This window comes from Lampetra fluviatilis, chromosome 2 (assembly GCF_964198595.1).
Source record: "Lampetra fluviatilis chromosome 2, kcLamFluv1.1, whole genome shotgun sequence".
Classification (NCBI taxonomy): domain Eukaryota; kingdom Metazoa; phylum Chordata; class Hyperoartia; order Petromyzontiformes; family Petromyzontidae; genus Lampetra; species Lampetra fluviatilis.
Window position 1 is genome coordinate 36,560,734 of NC_136276.1, and position 16,509 is coordinate 36,577,242.

A 16,509-nucleotide genomic window follows, 5' to 3' on the forward strand; every position below is an offset into this window, starting at 1 on the left:
TAACCGAGCTGCCGTATATGTCAAAGATGCGACACGCCTCCAATCAATGTGAGGCATACGCGTGTTCAATATGGTAACAGGCTCCTCTCTAACACGCGGCTCTCACAGCATGCAATGGGCGACTGAAATAACTCACGAGGGGCATCTGTAAACGGATCACTCAATATTTAGATCTTTAAACAATTACCACCCTCTGCCGCGGCAAGCACGACGCGGGCAACGTGTGCATCGCCTCTGGCGAGGCGCCGCTGCGGTGGAGGATGGAGTGGAAGGCCGAGGTCGCCGCGTCCTTCTGAGTCGCGGGGCATCGGTGTCGACACCTCGAGCCCCGCGGGCCTTCGTGCACCGCACTGGTCGTAACAATACTCATCGTGGCAATCGTTACATTCGCTTACATTCCTCGGATTTCCAAAGCGCCTTACATGACGCCTCGTATTGACCCCACACGGCGGCAGCTTTGTCCCCGAGTGGGTCGCGATGTCGCTCTGCTACTATTTTTGTTTATTTTACCAAGTAAGGCCCACTGAGCTATGGAGCTCTTTTTTCAGAAGCCACCTGGCCACAAATAATAGCTCAACGAAGTAGACATCGCAGCCAAATAATGTAAACGTATGTTGATTGTAAATGTGGAGGGAAAACCTGGGTAGAACATGCAAACTCCAAGTATACAGCAGCAGGCGTCAGGGTCGGGATTGAACCCACGACCTCCGGCATACCAGGCGAGGTAGTAAACATCTCGCCACCTTATGAGAACCTATCAAGTTTGCGGGTGATGTTCAAATTTGAGCAAATTTGGACTACGACGTCTTTTCTAAAGATGTCACGGGATCTTTAACGTTCACTGTGAAGCAGACAGCGTATATCGTATGGTCAATCCACCCGCAGTAATAACCAGAGTGGCCTGTCGGAATTGAACCGCGAAGCTCTGCAAGAACGCGCTCTGATTCAGGGCCGACGGCGAGAGTGCTCAAGAGGCGGCAGTGACCTCTGCCTCCCTTGCAACCGTGGTCTGGTCGACCGCTGTGACTGCCGAAAGCAGATTCCCAGACACACCGGGCTCTCTCCATAGGGCCAACACAAACTAAAGCAGAAGTGTTACATCTGACACCGTGACGTCGAAACGCGGGGCCCCCCAAAGCGTACCGTCGGGACGGCTCTGCCACCATACACGTGACGCGCTGTGTCGACGGCGTTGCATCCACTTGCCATGCACACTGCTGGGTGGATGAATGTGGGTGTGGGCGAGGGGGGGAGGGGACTTAACAAACTCGACCGCTTGTTTCAACTGCCTCTCCGGGAGTCGGAATCGAGCCGGCGACCTTCTGGTTCGCAAGTGCATTGGGCCAACCATCACACCACGGAATTACGCCGTCTGCGAGGAATCTCAAGAGCTGCCGCATGTCGTTGCCCTGGGAAGTGACGGCAGAACGCTGTCCCCGCTCAGCGCAGAGAGAGAGAGAGAGGGGGGACCGCGGTATAATCACCTCGGCATCTGCGGGCGACTCGACACCCAATTCTCTTTGTCCCGCTGCATCAGAGCAGATGGCAAATATGAAAATTGGAACAGAAATCAATTTTCCTACGCACTCAGTCGATATAATTTACTCCGACGGTAACACAGGCTACAATAACTTGACATTTAATAGCTGCGTGGTAATGATCCGTTGACATTAAGCATTTTGGAAACGGATCGCGGACAAGTCAAATCTGCATAACAGGGGCCGGCAGAACGCTCGCCGTGGCCAGGTAAACACGACAACGCGCCGCGCTCATGAGCCCCCCGGTCACTCCCGGCAAATATTTTGTTCTCGCAGTGAATTTACACGAGAATATTTATTTAGTAAAACACAGAAGACGAATTAGGGCTCAGGTGTGCACTGCGCATATTTGAATATTCACTTCAAGCGTGTCCGCGTGAGTGGTGTGCCACGTGACGCCTCGGAGTTGCGTTATGTGTCGCCGGTGCCCCGAAGCAGCGGTGTCAACATCGGCGTCGGCTCACAACAACGAGCAGACACTTGGCACAGTGGACGAGTGCGGATGATGCAATCCGCCAGCCTTCCTGGCCATTAAACCCGCAACCCGGGTGTCCCGCGTGACCTCCTGCCAGCCTAACGGGCTCCGTTCCACAGAGACTTAATGTGCACCCAGCCTGGCACGAAGAGCGTGAGAGACGTCGAGGGAGGTAAAGGTACCAACACATTATTGCCGTGCGCATTGAGCAATGTCGACACTGGCGAGAGCTGAGAGCAATATCCAGTGATCCGACAGGTGGGGTCGGTGGATCACAAAGAGATGGAGCCACGACGAGATATGAAGCGCCCACCTGCAGGCTGCAGGACCATCGAATGCCTGAAGCACTTACGTTTAAGTTAAACAAAACACATGCCGAGTTCGTCATGAATACAATCTTACAACAACAAGAAAGTATAATCAGCCCAAGGTGGTAGTGGTGGTGCTGTAGTTATGATGGTGTAGTTGTGATGGTGATTGTGGTAGCGGTGGTGGTAGCTGGTAGTGGTGGTGTAGTTGTGATGGTGATTGTGGTAGCGGTGGTGGTAGCTGGTAGTGGTGGTGTAGTTGTGATGGTGATTGTGGTAGCGGTGGTGGTAGCTGGTAGTGAGGGTGTAGTTGTGATGGTGATTGTGGTAGTGGTGGTGGTAATTGGTAGTGGTTGTGTAGTTGTGATGGTGATTGTGGTAGCGGTGGTGGTAGCTGGTAGTGAGGGTGTAGTTGTGATGGTGATTGTGGTAGTGGTGGTGGTAACTGGTAGTGGTGGTGTAGTTGTGATGGTGATTGTGGTAGCGGTGGAGGTAGCTGGTAGTGGTGGTGTAGTTGTGATGGTGATTGTGGTAGTCGTGGTTATGTTAGTGGTCGGGACAGTCAGGCGCTTATGAATGATATGCAAGCTCAACAACAGCTCGGCAGCCTTGGGGGTCCACGTGGATGAGTCGAGTCGGCTGCCCAGCAGGAGGCGGGTGTCTTCTGATCGGTGGCAGAGGCGGACCTCTCACGAATCTCGCATCTACCATAGCGACGCATTGGCACCGCGATCATCGACGGCTGTCGCGGTAACTCTACGAGACGGGAACAAGGGAACGAGGCGCGCCTTCTCTCTCTCTCTGCGTGGCGATAATGAATGCGGCGGCAGAGAGCAGTAATCGCTGAACAGGGTGGACGAGCGAGCGTGGAGGCGGTGCGGCCCAGAACGCCAGAATGTGCGTCCACACGCAGGCGGCGCGCGCCAGGGGCGAGGCGATGTTTCATTTGCCAACACATCGGAGCGCGGCCGGGCCGGCGTTCTCGGTATTGCTGCTGCTCCCTGCCGGCTCTCCCCCCCCCCCGCGTGCTCCACGTGTTGTGTCTTGTTCGCAGACCGAAGGAGGGGACGTCTGCCCATCCGTGGGGGATGTGTTCCCCTGCATCTATCGACTTCAGCGCTTGCCCGCGATCTTTACCGAAGTGACGGCCTCCCGCTGCGAGGTCTGCGCAAACGGCGCTTTTAGGATTCGATTCCACCAGACCCTTTGTGCTGCCGTCTGTGTCTTGCTCTATAAGCCGAAGGTTGGCGCGTTACAATGATAGTCGAACATTGACTCGACTGGAATTCTATTGTTTAGGTTTTTGTCTCCGACTGAATCAGGTCAAATTGAGTTTCAGCTCAGGTGAGCGTGAGGTGGCGCTCACTTCCTTCCAAGGCGAATGCTGAAAATTCCACGTTTTTATGACGGACCGGTTTCTGAGTTGGAGAAGACAGCACTCACGTGATCATCCCTGGGGAGTTGATGGGCTGATTCTAATCTTGACTGGGATTCCAACCCAACACCTTCCCACTGCCAGCCACGCGGTCTTACGACCACGCTATACGAGATCTGAGAGTGCATTGCGGTAGGCTGATGGGGTTATCTGACTTGACCACCTGAATGTGAAATTCTAGGTGCTACTCTGCATCTACATCAGCCGTTCGAAAGAAGAGGAAGACGTCAGCGTATGTTTAACAAGCCTCATTCTGCTGATGAGTCCCAATATTTTAAAATCAGTCCATAGCTTGCTTCCTTCTTAAATACATTATTTCGGATAGCATACGTATAGAAGGCAGTAACTGAGTAGACTAAACACACGTGTATACATGTTGAGCAATATAAAGCGTGTGTGTATGTTTGATTACTCCATCGCTCAGAATTATCCACAAGAGCGCGGAATGAGTTTGTAGATCGACTCGTGCAGGGGAAGTCGCTCGTGGAGTCTGTGGGTCTCTGTGTGAGTCTGTGGGTCTCTGTGTGAGTCTGTGGGTCTCTGTGTGAGTCTGTGGGTCTCTGTGTGAGTCTGTGGGTCTCTGTGAAAGTCTGTGGGTCTCTGTGTGAGTCTGTGGGTCTCTCTGAGAGTCTGTGGGTCTCTGTGTGAGTCTGTAGGACTCTGTGAGAGTCTGTGGGTCTCTGTGTGAGTCTGTGGGTCTCTGTGTGAGTCTGTAGGACTCTGTGAGAGTTTGTGGGTCTCTGTGTGAGTCTGTGGGTCTCTGTGTGAGTCTGTGGGTCTCTGTGTGAGTCTGTGGGTCTCTGTGTGAGTCTGTGGGACTCTGTGAGAGTTTGTGGGTCTCTGTGTGAGTCTGTGGGTCTCTGTGAGAGTTTGTGGGTCTCTGTGTGAGTCTGTGGGACTCTGTGAGAGTTTGTGGGTCTCTGTGTGAGTCTGTGGGACTCTGTGAGAGTCTGTGGGTCTCTGTGAGAGTCTGTGGGACTCTGTGAGAGTTTGTGGGTCTCTGTGTGAGTCTGTGGGTCTCTGTGTGAGTCTGTGGGACTCTGTGAGAGTTTGTGGGTCTCTGTGTGAGTCTGTGGGTCTCTGTGAGAGTCTGTGGGTCTCTGTGTGAGTCTGTGGGTCTCTGTGTGAGTCTGTGGGACTCTGTGAGAGTCTGTGGGTCTCTGTGTGAGTCTGTGGGTCTCTGTGAGTGTCTGTGGGTCTCTGTGTGAGTCTGTGGGTCTCTGTGTGAGTCTGTGGGTCTCTGTGTGAGTCTGTGGGTCTCTGTGTGAGTCTATGGGTCTCTGTGTGAGTCTGTGGGTCTCTGTGAGTGTCTGTGGGTCTCTGTGTGAGTCTGTGGGTCTCTGTGTGAGTCTGTGGGACTCTGTGTGAGTCTGTGGGTCTCTGTGAGAGTTTGTGGGTCTCTGTGAGAGTTTGTGGGTCTCTGTGTGAGTCTGTGGGTCTCTGTGTGAGTCTGTGGGACTCTGTGTGAGTCTGTGGGTCTCTGTGTGAGTCTGTGGGTCTCTGTGAGAGTTTGTGGGTCTCTGTGTGAGTCTGTGGGTCTCTGTGTGAGTCTGTGGGTCTCTGTGTGAGTCTGTGGGACTCTGTGAGAGTTTGTGGGTCTCTGTGTGAGTCTGTGGGTCTCTGTGTGAGTCTGTGGGTCTCTGTGTGAGTCTGTGGGTCTCTGTGTGAGTCTGTGGGTCTCTGTGTGAGTCTGTGGGACTCTGTGAGAGTCTGTGGGTCTCTGTGTGAGTCTGTGGGTCTCTGTGAGAGTCTGTGGGTCTCTGTGTGAGTCTGTGGGTCTCTGTGAGAGTCTGTGGGTCTCTGTGTGAGTCTGTGGGTCTCTGTGAGAGTCTGTGGGTCTCTGTGTGAGTCTGTGGGTCTCTGTAAGAGTCTGTGGGTCTCTGTGTGAGTCTGTGGGACTCTGTGAGAGTCTGTGGGTCTCTGTGTGAGTCTGTGGGTCTCTGTGTGAGTCTGTGGGACTCTGCGAGAGTCTGTGGGTCTCTGTGTGAGTCTGTGGGTCTCTGTGTGAGTCTGTGGGACTCTGTGAGAGTCTGTGGGTCTCTGTGTGAGTCTGTGGGTTTCTGTGAGTGTCTGTGGGTCTCTGTGTGAGTCTGTGGGTCTCTGTGTGAGTCTGTGGGTCTCTGTGTGAGTCTGTGGGTCTCTGTGTGAGTCTGTGGGTCTCTGTGTGAGTCTATGGGTCTCTATGTGAGTCTGTGGGTCTCTGTGTGAGTCTGTGGGTCTCTGTGTGAGTCTGTGGGTCTCTGTGTGAGTCTATGGGTCTCTATGTGAGTCTGTGGGTCTCTGTGTGAGTCTGTGGGTCTCTGTGTGAGTCTATGGGTCTCTGTGTGAGTCTATGGGTCTCTATGTGAGTCTGTGGGTCTCTGTGTGAGTCTATGGGTCTCTGTGTGAGTCTATGGGTCTCTATGTGAGTATGTGGGTCTCTGTGTGAGTCTATGGGTCTCTGTGTGAGTCTATGGGTCTCAGTGTGAGTCTATGGGTCTCTGTGTGAGTCTGTGGGTCTCTATGTGAGTCTATGGGTCTCTGTTGTTGTGGAGTGACTCATGCAGCCAGCTATGGCTGCAGAGTTTGGTAGTACATGTTGTTTATGTCGTTTATTGTGAAAATTCGGCCACAGTTCCTATGATCACTGTTTCATTGCTTTTATGGCTTTATTTTGGTGAATTTCGAAAAGTTTTTTGGTTTGGCCATGTTTGTTTGTTGTAGTACAGAGTTAGACTGATGGCCTTAATCTAAGTTGTCTTGTGGTTGTTGTTGTTTGACTTGCATCCCACTGGGATTTTTGCACACAGTGTTGATGTACGGTGCTTTTTCTGCAATATTTTGCTGTATTTTCTTGGATTTTCTGTTTGCACTTAGTCACATAGTCACTTTAAGATGTTTTCTTGTTCATGTTTTTGTTTTTTGTTTGTTGCGGTTGCACCCGATTCAAGAGCCGAATGGCTCACAGGGCTACACCTAATACATGAACTTGAACTTGTGTGATTCTATGGGCCTCTATGTGAGTCTATAGATCTCTGTGTGAGTCTATGGGTCTCTGTGTGAGTCTATGCGTCTCTATGTGAGTCTATGGATCTCTGTGTGAGTATGTGGGTCTCTGTGTGAGTCTATGGATCTCTGTGTGAGTCGATGGGTCTCTATGCGAGTCTATGGGTCTATGTGTGAGTGTGTGGGTCTCTGTGTGAGTCTTCGTGTCGCGGTTGGCGCGGGCCCCGGTGCAGGTAATTCCATGGGGTGATGGATCCCCTCTCCAGCTCAGCGCGTGCCCCGGTGCAGGTGCACCGCTTCCACACCGGGAAGCCACGACCAGTGCCCTCAGAGTCCATGGGCCAGAACCAATGTCGTGGCCACCTCGGGTAGCACGCGCCTCGTTGGGCCGATTTATTTATGCGACGATTGAGTGCGTCACTGGACTTGATAACTCCCTCTCCTTTCAAGTGGTGATCACATGTTTCACTCGCATTGGCCGCACAAATAAATCGGAGTCACTCAAAGTGATGCCACCTCTGCTGGTTACCGACGAGCGAGTTGTCTGCTCTGTGCTCGAGACGCGGGCAGCCCTCGTCACTGCGCTCCGCGGATTTCATTGCGCAGCGCCGCGAGTTCCACCAGAGGGAAGACGCGCATTGCAGCCAGCCACTGCGCTGGGTTGCCGCGTTATTTATGTATCCCTCTATTATTATTACTTAGACAACACGTTATCTTTGCACCCAAGCATCGCGGATACTCATCACCGCTCCGGATGTTTGGGGAGAGCCGCTCTCACGCACTCCTCGGCACGGGGGGAGGGGGGGGCTCGCCCAAGGCCTCTGGCCCAACTTTGTAGAAAGAAAGGAGTGCTCAGAGCGGCGGGCGCGTCTCGCTCTGTATCCCATTGCTCACGTGGGAAGCAGAGCGCTCCTTGCACACGAGAGAGGCCACTTATGAGCGCGAACATCTGCTCAGTCGGCAACAGTGTTTGTTCAGCTGATGATGCGCAGAATGGCGAAAGCGGTGGGGGAGGTCGTGTGCTTAGACACGTGAGAGTGCAAGGCCGACAGGCTGATGGACTCAACGCTGCAGATACGAAACGGAAGTTTTAATTGCTTTAAAAAAGGAAATGACCAAGACGTAGTTTGGCCCTGCTTTTGAAAGTGCTCCTTTTGATTCGAATCGGTCTGAGAAGGCGACACGTGATATTACGAGTCATATATTTTTACATTTATAACAACACGTATTTTCTATATATATAAGACCACGTGTTGACACCCGCCTTCTCCGACGTCAATATCATCGGCCATGATCTCTCCACTGCTGGATGAAGAGGCCGTCTCTCCCGCCGCTGCATTGTCGGCAGCGCGACGCGTCCTCTGCCGAGCTCGCACCTGCCGAGGGTGGGACCGGTTTCATTGTTCACACTCACCTGGCAGGCCCATTCACATCACGAGCTGTGTGCTCACCAAAGCGGGCACATCGACGGTTCTCGTGGCTCTCCTGAAGCAGGAGCTTCCTGAATAAGAGACCTGAGACTCATTTTGAGGCTTTCTCTGCACGAATCAACGTTGCTGGCATATCTGCTGCAGTGCGTTATTTTACAGTCGAGGCTGAGTACTCCCTCGACACGCTGTGTTCCTGGGCACGTGAATGTCTCTGTGACTGTTCCCCAGCTGTCTCGTGACGGTGACGCATCGTCTCAATCACACTTCGCAGCTTACTAAGCGCTCAGTTTGAAATCCCAGCCAAAGAAGGCAGCCCAGACACTTCAAGACTGCTCGCCAAACCCCTGCCTGGGATGTTTGGCAAATGTACTTTTGAGCGGGCCTTTTTTATTCGTATCTTCTGGGAGGAAGCCAGAGTGCGGTGAGAAAACACATCCATCACAATTCGTCATGATAAATCTACTTCTGGATAGAGATCTCCTTCAAGCCGCTGCCATGTTTCGCCATCCTGCGATGTCACAATTCAACGCGGCACCTGCATGCAGACTAACCCACTCTCTGTGGGGGACGAGCTCGCGAATGCGTCCCGTTCCTTGGCGGCCACTGCATTCGCATTCTTGACCATCGGTCACCAAACCTTCTAGCCACGACTTGTCCTTCCCAGCCCCACGTACTTTACTTAACAGCTTGAACAATGACATAAACATGCGTTTGTCCACTCTCTCCGTCTGTCATTGCAATTCCACGCCTGCCTCACCCCACGCTTCGTTGCGCACTTTCCGCGTCTCGGTAAACGCCGTGCTTTTTTGCGAGCTTTGTTTGACGCGTCTGAGAGGAGGGCACCACCGGCAAGGCCCCGCGCCAGACTAGCGGCGATTGGTGCCGCAGCGGTAGCTGGCGGGGGTTGAAACGTGGCCCAAGACCTCGGGAAGCAAATGGCAGCGACGCTCGAGTCTTGAGGGATCAGGTGCGCGCCGCACATTTGCTTACGGGCGCAAAGGTCGCGGTGTCATTTCAACAGCCTTGCATTTATCGTGCTGTGAATGTCAGTGTATGCACGGTGGTTATACGCACGCGAAAACCTATTTCTCTCCGTATTTTGACGTGGCTTTAAGATATCTCAATACACGTGGCATTTACCGCACCTGTGTGATTAATTACAGCGAAAGCTGAATATTCACGCGCGTTTCGTGTTTTGTGTGAACGCACAAACACACACCGACATACACAGAGTCGCACACACACCGACATACAACAACAGCAACCGCCATTCGCCACTAAGTGGCGGTGACGTCGCCACGGCGCTTGTGCCAGACCATGTGCACATTGAGGCCACGTGAAGTGTCGAAGGACCGCTGGCACGAGGTCATGGGGCAGACCCAGATGCCAAGGGTCTACTGACCGAGATGACCGAGATGACTGGCTGATGCACCACCTGTGCCCCCTACTGTGCCAGAGTCGCACACACACACACACCGACATACACAAAGTCGCACACACACACACCGACATACACAGAGTCGCACACACACCGACATACACAGAGTCGCACACACACCGACATACACAAAGTCGCACACACACCGACATACACAGAGTCGCACACACACCGACATACACAGAGTCGCACACACACCGACATACACAAAGTCGCACACACACCGACATACACAGAGTCGCACACACACCGACATACACAAAGTCGCACACACACCGACATACACAAAGTCGCACACACACCGACATACACAAAGTCGCACACACACCGACATATACAAAGTCGCACACACACCGACATACACAAAGTCGCACACACACACGACATACACAAAGTCGCACACACACACCGACATACACAAAGTCGCACACACACACCGACATACACAGAGTCGCACACACACACCGACATACACAAAGTCGCACACACACCGACATACACAAAGTCGCACACACATCGACATAAACAAAGTCGCACACACACCGACATGCACAAAGTCGCACACACACCGACATACACAAAGTCGCACACACACCGACATACACAAAGTCGCACACACACCGACATACACAAAGTCGCACACACACACCGACATACACAAAGTCGCACACACACCGACATACACAGAGTCGCACACACACCGACATACACAAAGTCGCACACACACACCGACATACACAGAGTCGCACACACACACCGACATACACAAAGTCGCACACACACCGACATACACAAAGTCGCACACACACCGACATACACAAAGTCGCACACACACCGACATACACAAAGTCGCACACACACCGACATACACAAAGTCGCACACACACCGACATATACAAAGTCGCACACACACCGACATACACAAAGTCGCACACACACCGACATACACAAAGTCGCACACACACCGACATACACAAAGTCGCACACACACACCGACATACACAAAGTCGCACACACACCGACATACACAGAGTCGCACACACACCGACATACACAAAGTCGCACACACACACCGACATACACAGAGTCGCACACACACACCGACATACACAAAGTCGCACACACACCGACATACACAAAGTCGCACACACACCGACATACACAAAGTCGCACACACACCGACATACACAAAGTCGCACACACACCGACATACACAAAGTCGCACACACACCGACATATACAAAGTCGCACACACACCGACATACACAAAGTCGCACACACACCGACATACACAAAGTCGCACACACACCGACATACACAAAGTCGCACACACACACCGACATACACAAAGTCGCACACACACCGACATACACAGAGTCGCACACACACCGACATATACAAAGTCGCACACACACCGACATACACAAAGTCGCACACACACACCGACATACACAAAGTCGCACACACACCGACATACACAGAGTCGCACACACACCGACATACACAAAGTCGCACACACACCGACATATACAAAGTCGCACACACACCGACATACACAAAGTCGCACACACACACCGACATACACAAAGTCGCACACACACCGACATACACAAAGTCGCACACACATCGACATGCACAAAGTCGCACACACAGACCGACATACACAAAGTCGCACACACACCGACATGCACAAAGTCGCACACACACCGACATATACAAAGTCGCACACACACCGACAAACACAGAGTCGCACACACACACCGACATACACAAAGTCGCACACCCATCGACATACACAAAGTCGCACACACATCGACATGCACAAAGTCGCACACACACCGACATACACAAAGTCGCACACACATCGACATGCACAAAGTCGCACACACACCGACATACACAGAGACGCAAACACATACACACGCACTAAAAAGAGTTGAAATCATTTCTCACTCTGATGAGAAAAATAGTCGGTGAATTATTTAAGACGCGCTAATGGTTTGCTTCTGAAATGAAATTATTGAGACGTTCACGTGTTCACATTTCTCGCTGAGAGCGTGGAAAATGCCCCCCTCTCTGGGCGTGTAAATGCAAACATCGGCGGCAGCGTGGGCAGGCACTGCGAGACCGCGACACGGCACGCTGCTGGAGTCGGGCCTCCCCACCCGGGCTAAGCGAGCCGCTGGGGCTACGCGATACACCTGTAGGGGGTACGAGAGGCATCTCTAGAGAAAATCTACGCGTGCGAGGGCGCAACGCTTGATCCCTGCACAGATGGAAACAGATGGTGATTAGTCCAGGTGCCACACTGCCGTCTCCTGGCGAGACAGCGTATAGCAAATTCTCCACGCCCAAGGGGAGGGAGTTTCACGACAATTGTGCGGTAATCCACCAACTGTCGCCTCCAGAGTGCTGGTTTTCAAACGTGCATAGCCACAACCACACGTGTAAATGTAAACACATATACATTATAGTACGTGTGGTTGTTGTTGTTGTTGACGTGGTTAATGAAACATAACGCGTGTATGCGCTGGTTGGGTTCGCGGACTGGTGCCCGGGCTGGAGGGCTATCCGAGCAGCACGGGCGAGGGGTCCGCTCCATCCCTCCCCGCCACCGCTGCCCCAACTCCTGCCCAGCACTTCTCTCTCTCTCGCGTTCTCTCTCCGTCTCTCTCTCTCTTCTCTCACTGCCCATGTCACTGCCGGGATCTCGTGGGAGAGCGCTTCTTCTCGCGTCTGTAATTGCTCGACATCAGCATCGCACCGCGCCTCTAATCTGCCTCGCGGTGTCGCGTCCACGCTCCATCGCCTGGCCACGTGGAGCGCGGCGTGTCGATCGCAGCGAGGAGAGAGCCGACGCCGCCACCGCCACGCGCCACCCCCGCCGCGTGTCTCGGTGCATCACCCCCAACCCCTCCACAGGGAGCGGCTCTTCACTCGCACGGCTTCGGTGAGCACCGATTTGCTCCATTGAGAGAAATCACGAGTCCCTTGGGGGTATTGCGCCGCCTCGTCTGCTCCCTCTGCTGCCTCCCTCTCTCTCTCTCGTGGACCCTCCCTGGGACCGTGTCCCACGTCTGCTCCGCTCGGGAGGCCGAGTCCCTTGGTCGCAGGAGTCCTCGCCACGGAGTAGCGACTCGCGGCGCCTGCGCCCCCAGCAGCAGCGCCCACGGACTCGGCGACGCTGGCGCAGGGACGCGCTTGATGACTCAAGTGGCGGCGTGAAATGCAAAGAGAGAGAGAGCGAGAGAGGGAGGGAGAGGCGGAGCTGGTGGGATCCAAAGCTGAAAACTCCAGCCCCGTGTCAGCTCGGGCAGACAGAGGCGGCGCTGGGACGGGACGTGAACAGGGGCGGGTGGCAGCTCAGCTCAGCAGCAGCAGCAGGAAGCGCCCCGCCACTCGTTGTGAGTGTTCGCTCGGAGGCTGCCGGAGTCTGCGGGCGAGGACGCGAGAGCGAGGAGGCGTCAAGGCGACCCAGGCGGCACGGCCACGCAGCCTCAACTCCGCCTCCCCCCCCCGTGGCTCTCGCGCTTCGTGGTCCAGCGAAGTCGCGCGTCTCTCGTCGTGCAGGAGAACCTCGTGCTGATTTGGCGATCGGAACCGGCTGACGATGAAGAGGCGCTTGCTGCTCCTGGCCCTTGTGTTGGCGCTCACTTCTACGGGAGGTAAGCAGGGCGGAACACATAATGTCATCATCACCATCACCACCATCACCACCATCACCACCATCATCACCATCACCACCATCACCACCATCATCACCATCATCACCATCATCACCATCACCACCATCACCACCACCATCATCACCATCACCACCATCACCACCATCATCACCATCATCACCATCACCACCATCACCACCATCACCACCACCATCATCACCATCACCACCATCACCACCATCATCACCATCACCACCATCATCACCATCATCATCAAAGTGTACGGACTCGAGGCGCACCTCGAGTCAATGCGTAATGCGCCCACGGAAACTTGACGCGATATCGGAGCGTGGTGTTGCAGGCTCCGCAGCGTGACACTGACACGTTTTTAAAGGGCTCGGGGGGGGGGCACGAGGCAGTCGATGTTAAACAAACTTTTACTGCTCTACACACAGCCTACATACACAGCCCACACACAGCCTACACACAGCCTACACACACAGCCCACACACAGCCCACACACAGCCTACACACACAGCCCACACACAGCCCACACACAACCTACACACAGCCTACACACAGCCCACACAGCCCACACACAGCCTTCACACAGCCTACACACAGTCTACACACAGCCTACACACAGCCCACACACAGCCTACACACAGCCTACACACAGCCTACACACAGCCTACACACAGCCCACACACAGCCTACACACACAGCCTACACACAGCCCACACACAGCCTACACACAGCCTACACACAGTCTACACACAGCCTACACACACAGCCTACACAGAGTCTACACACAGCCTACACACAGCCTACACACACAGCCTACACACAGCCTACACACACAGTCTACACACAGCCTACACACACAGCCTACACACAGCCTACACACAGCCTACACACAGCCCACACACAGCCTACACACAGCCTACACACAGCCTACACACAGCCTACACACAGCCTACACACACAGCCTACACACAGCCTACATACAGCCTACACACACAGTCTACACACAGCCTACACACACAGCCTACACACAGCCTACACACAGTCTACACACAGCCTACACACAGTCTACACACAGCCTACACACAGCCTACACACAGTCTACACACAGCCCACACACAGCCTACACACAGCCTACACACGTTCACCATGGGGAGTTCACGTTCACCCTCTCGTGTCCACGCGTGGTTTCGCGCACTGTAACAAGTCTTGCGGTGACACACTCAGGGCTTAGTTCATTCATCCGGAGTTTTGTTTCGATATCCGCACCCGGCACACCGCATCTAGTATACAACTCGCTATTAACTGTGGCTACAGAGTCACGTGCCAGCTGCTATCGTTTAAATCTACCAGTGGAGAAAACAACATCAACCCCCGGCTCCCATGCGGAGGGCTTTAGCGAAGCGGTGTTCTGGAGTCTCATCGGGGTCACGGTGGTGGTGGCAGCTGGGAGGGGGTTAGGGTTCGGCCATCATCCAGCAGTCGATTGACCTTGGCTGATGATCACGATGAGGGTCGGGGGTGGGAATAAATGGGGGGGGGGGGGCGCCGAGGGTCATCCAGCAGCCCAGCCGAGCAGGCGCCGTGAGCTCGCCACACGCAGGCGCGCCGCTGCTAATGAGTCGTCGGCTATTGATTGGGGGGCGCGGGGGGGGGTGATGGACGATCTGCCGGCGAGCGGTCGAGCCGGGCGCTCCGCGGCCCCGCTGAGCGCCACCTCGGCGAGGTGGATGCGACTCGTGAGTTATCGCCACTGCCACTCGCGATGATGAAGCGCAGGCGCGTGCCGCCGCTGTACACACAGGACGCCTATTAACGACCGTGACCTGGAGAGTGACCGATGTCAACTGATGATGTTCTCGAAGGGCTCGAGAGCTGAAGTTTTGGCAGTAGAGGGGGGGGGCAGAGCTGAACTCGAGTCCGACTCTCGCACTGAGCAGCGTGGCGAGTGGAGTTAAATATCTCCCTGTTACTACCACACAGTGTGCTGAGGTTAAAAATCTCCCTGTTACTGCCACAGTGTGCTGAGGTTAAATATCTCCCTGTTACTGCCACACAGTGTGCTGAGGTTAAATATCTCCCTGTTACTGCCACACAGTGTGCTGAGGTTAAATATCTCCCTGTTACTGCCACACATTGTGCTGAGGTTAAATATCTCCCTGTTACTGCCACACAGTGTGCTGAGGTTAAATATATCCCTGTTACTGCCACACAGTGTGCTGAGGTTAAATATATCCCTGTTACTGCCACACAGTGTGCTGAGGTTAAATATCTCCCTGTTACTGCCACACAGTGTGCTGAGGTTAAATATCTCCCTGTTACTGCCACACATTGTGCTGAGGTTAAATATCTCCCTGTTACTGCCACACATTGTGCTGAGGTTAAATATCTCCCTGTTACTGCCACACAGTGTGCTGAGGTTACATATCTCCCTGTTACTGCCACACAATGTGCTGAGGTTAAATATCTCCCTGTTACTGCCACACATTGTTCTGAGGTTAAATATCTCCCTGTTACTGCCACACAATGTGCTGAGGTTAAATATCTCCCTGTTACTGTCACACATTGTGCTGAGGTTAAATATCTCCCTGTTACTGCCACACATTGTTCTGAGGTTAAATATCTCCCTGTTACTGCCACACAGTGTGCTGAGGTTAAATATCTCCCTGTTACTGCCACACATTGTGCTGAGGTTAAATATCTCCCTGTTACTGCCACACAGTGTGCTGAGGTTAAATATCTCCCTGTTACTGCCACACATTGTGCTGAGGTTAAATATCTCCCTGTTACTGCCACACAGTGTGCTGAGGTTAAATATCTCCCTGTTACTGCCACACAGTGTGCTGAGGTTAAATATCTCCCTGTTACTGCCACACAGTGTGCTGAGGTTAAATATCTCCCTGTTACTGCCACACATTGTGCTGAGGTTAAATATCTCCCTGTTACTGCCACACATTGTGCTGAGGTTAAATATCTCCCTGTTACTGCCACACAGTGTGCTGAGGTTAAATATCTCCCTGTTACTGCCACACAGTGTGCTGAGGTTAAATATCTCCCTGTTACTGCCACACATTGTGCTGAGGTTAAATATCTCCCTGTTACTGCCACACAGTGTGCTGAGGTTAAATATCTCCCTGTTACTGCCACACAGTGTGCTGAGGTTAAATATCTCCCCGTTACTGCCACACATTGTGCTGAGGTTAAATATCTC

The 16,509-nt window shown here is 53.4% G+C and overlaps 2 protein-coding genes across 4 annotated transcripts in view; both read left to right on the forward strand.

Moving 5' to 3' along the window:
- The window catches only part of SMC6 (structural maintenance of chromosomes 6), a 373,519-nt gene that overhangs the window by 168,880 nt on the left and 188,130 nt on the right, over positions 1 to 16,509 (forward strand). The window lies entirely within an intron of this gene.
- Positions 12,805 to 16,509, forward strand: part of PTPRK (protein tyrosine phosphatase receptor type K) — a 165,225-nt gene continuing 161,520 nt past the window's right edge. For 2 of the 3 annotated variants that reach the window (XM_078875866.1, XM_078875862.1), the window contains exon 1: positions 12,806 to 13,274. In XM_078875866.1, the coding sequence (XP_078731992.1) occupies positions 13,220 to 13,274 (55 nt within the window). In that variant the 5' untranslated portion in view covers positions 12,806 to 13,219. Of the gene's footprint in view, positions 13,275 to 16,509 lie in introns of all 3 variants that reach the window. The other variant, XM_078875856.1, reaches the window with a different exon arrangement.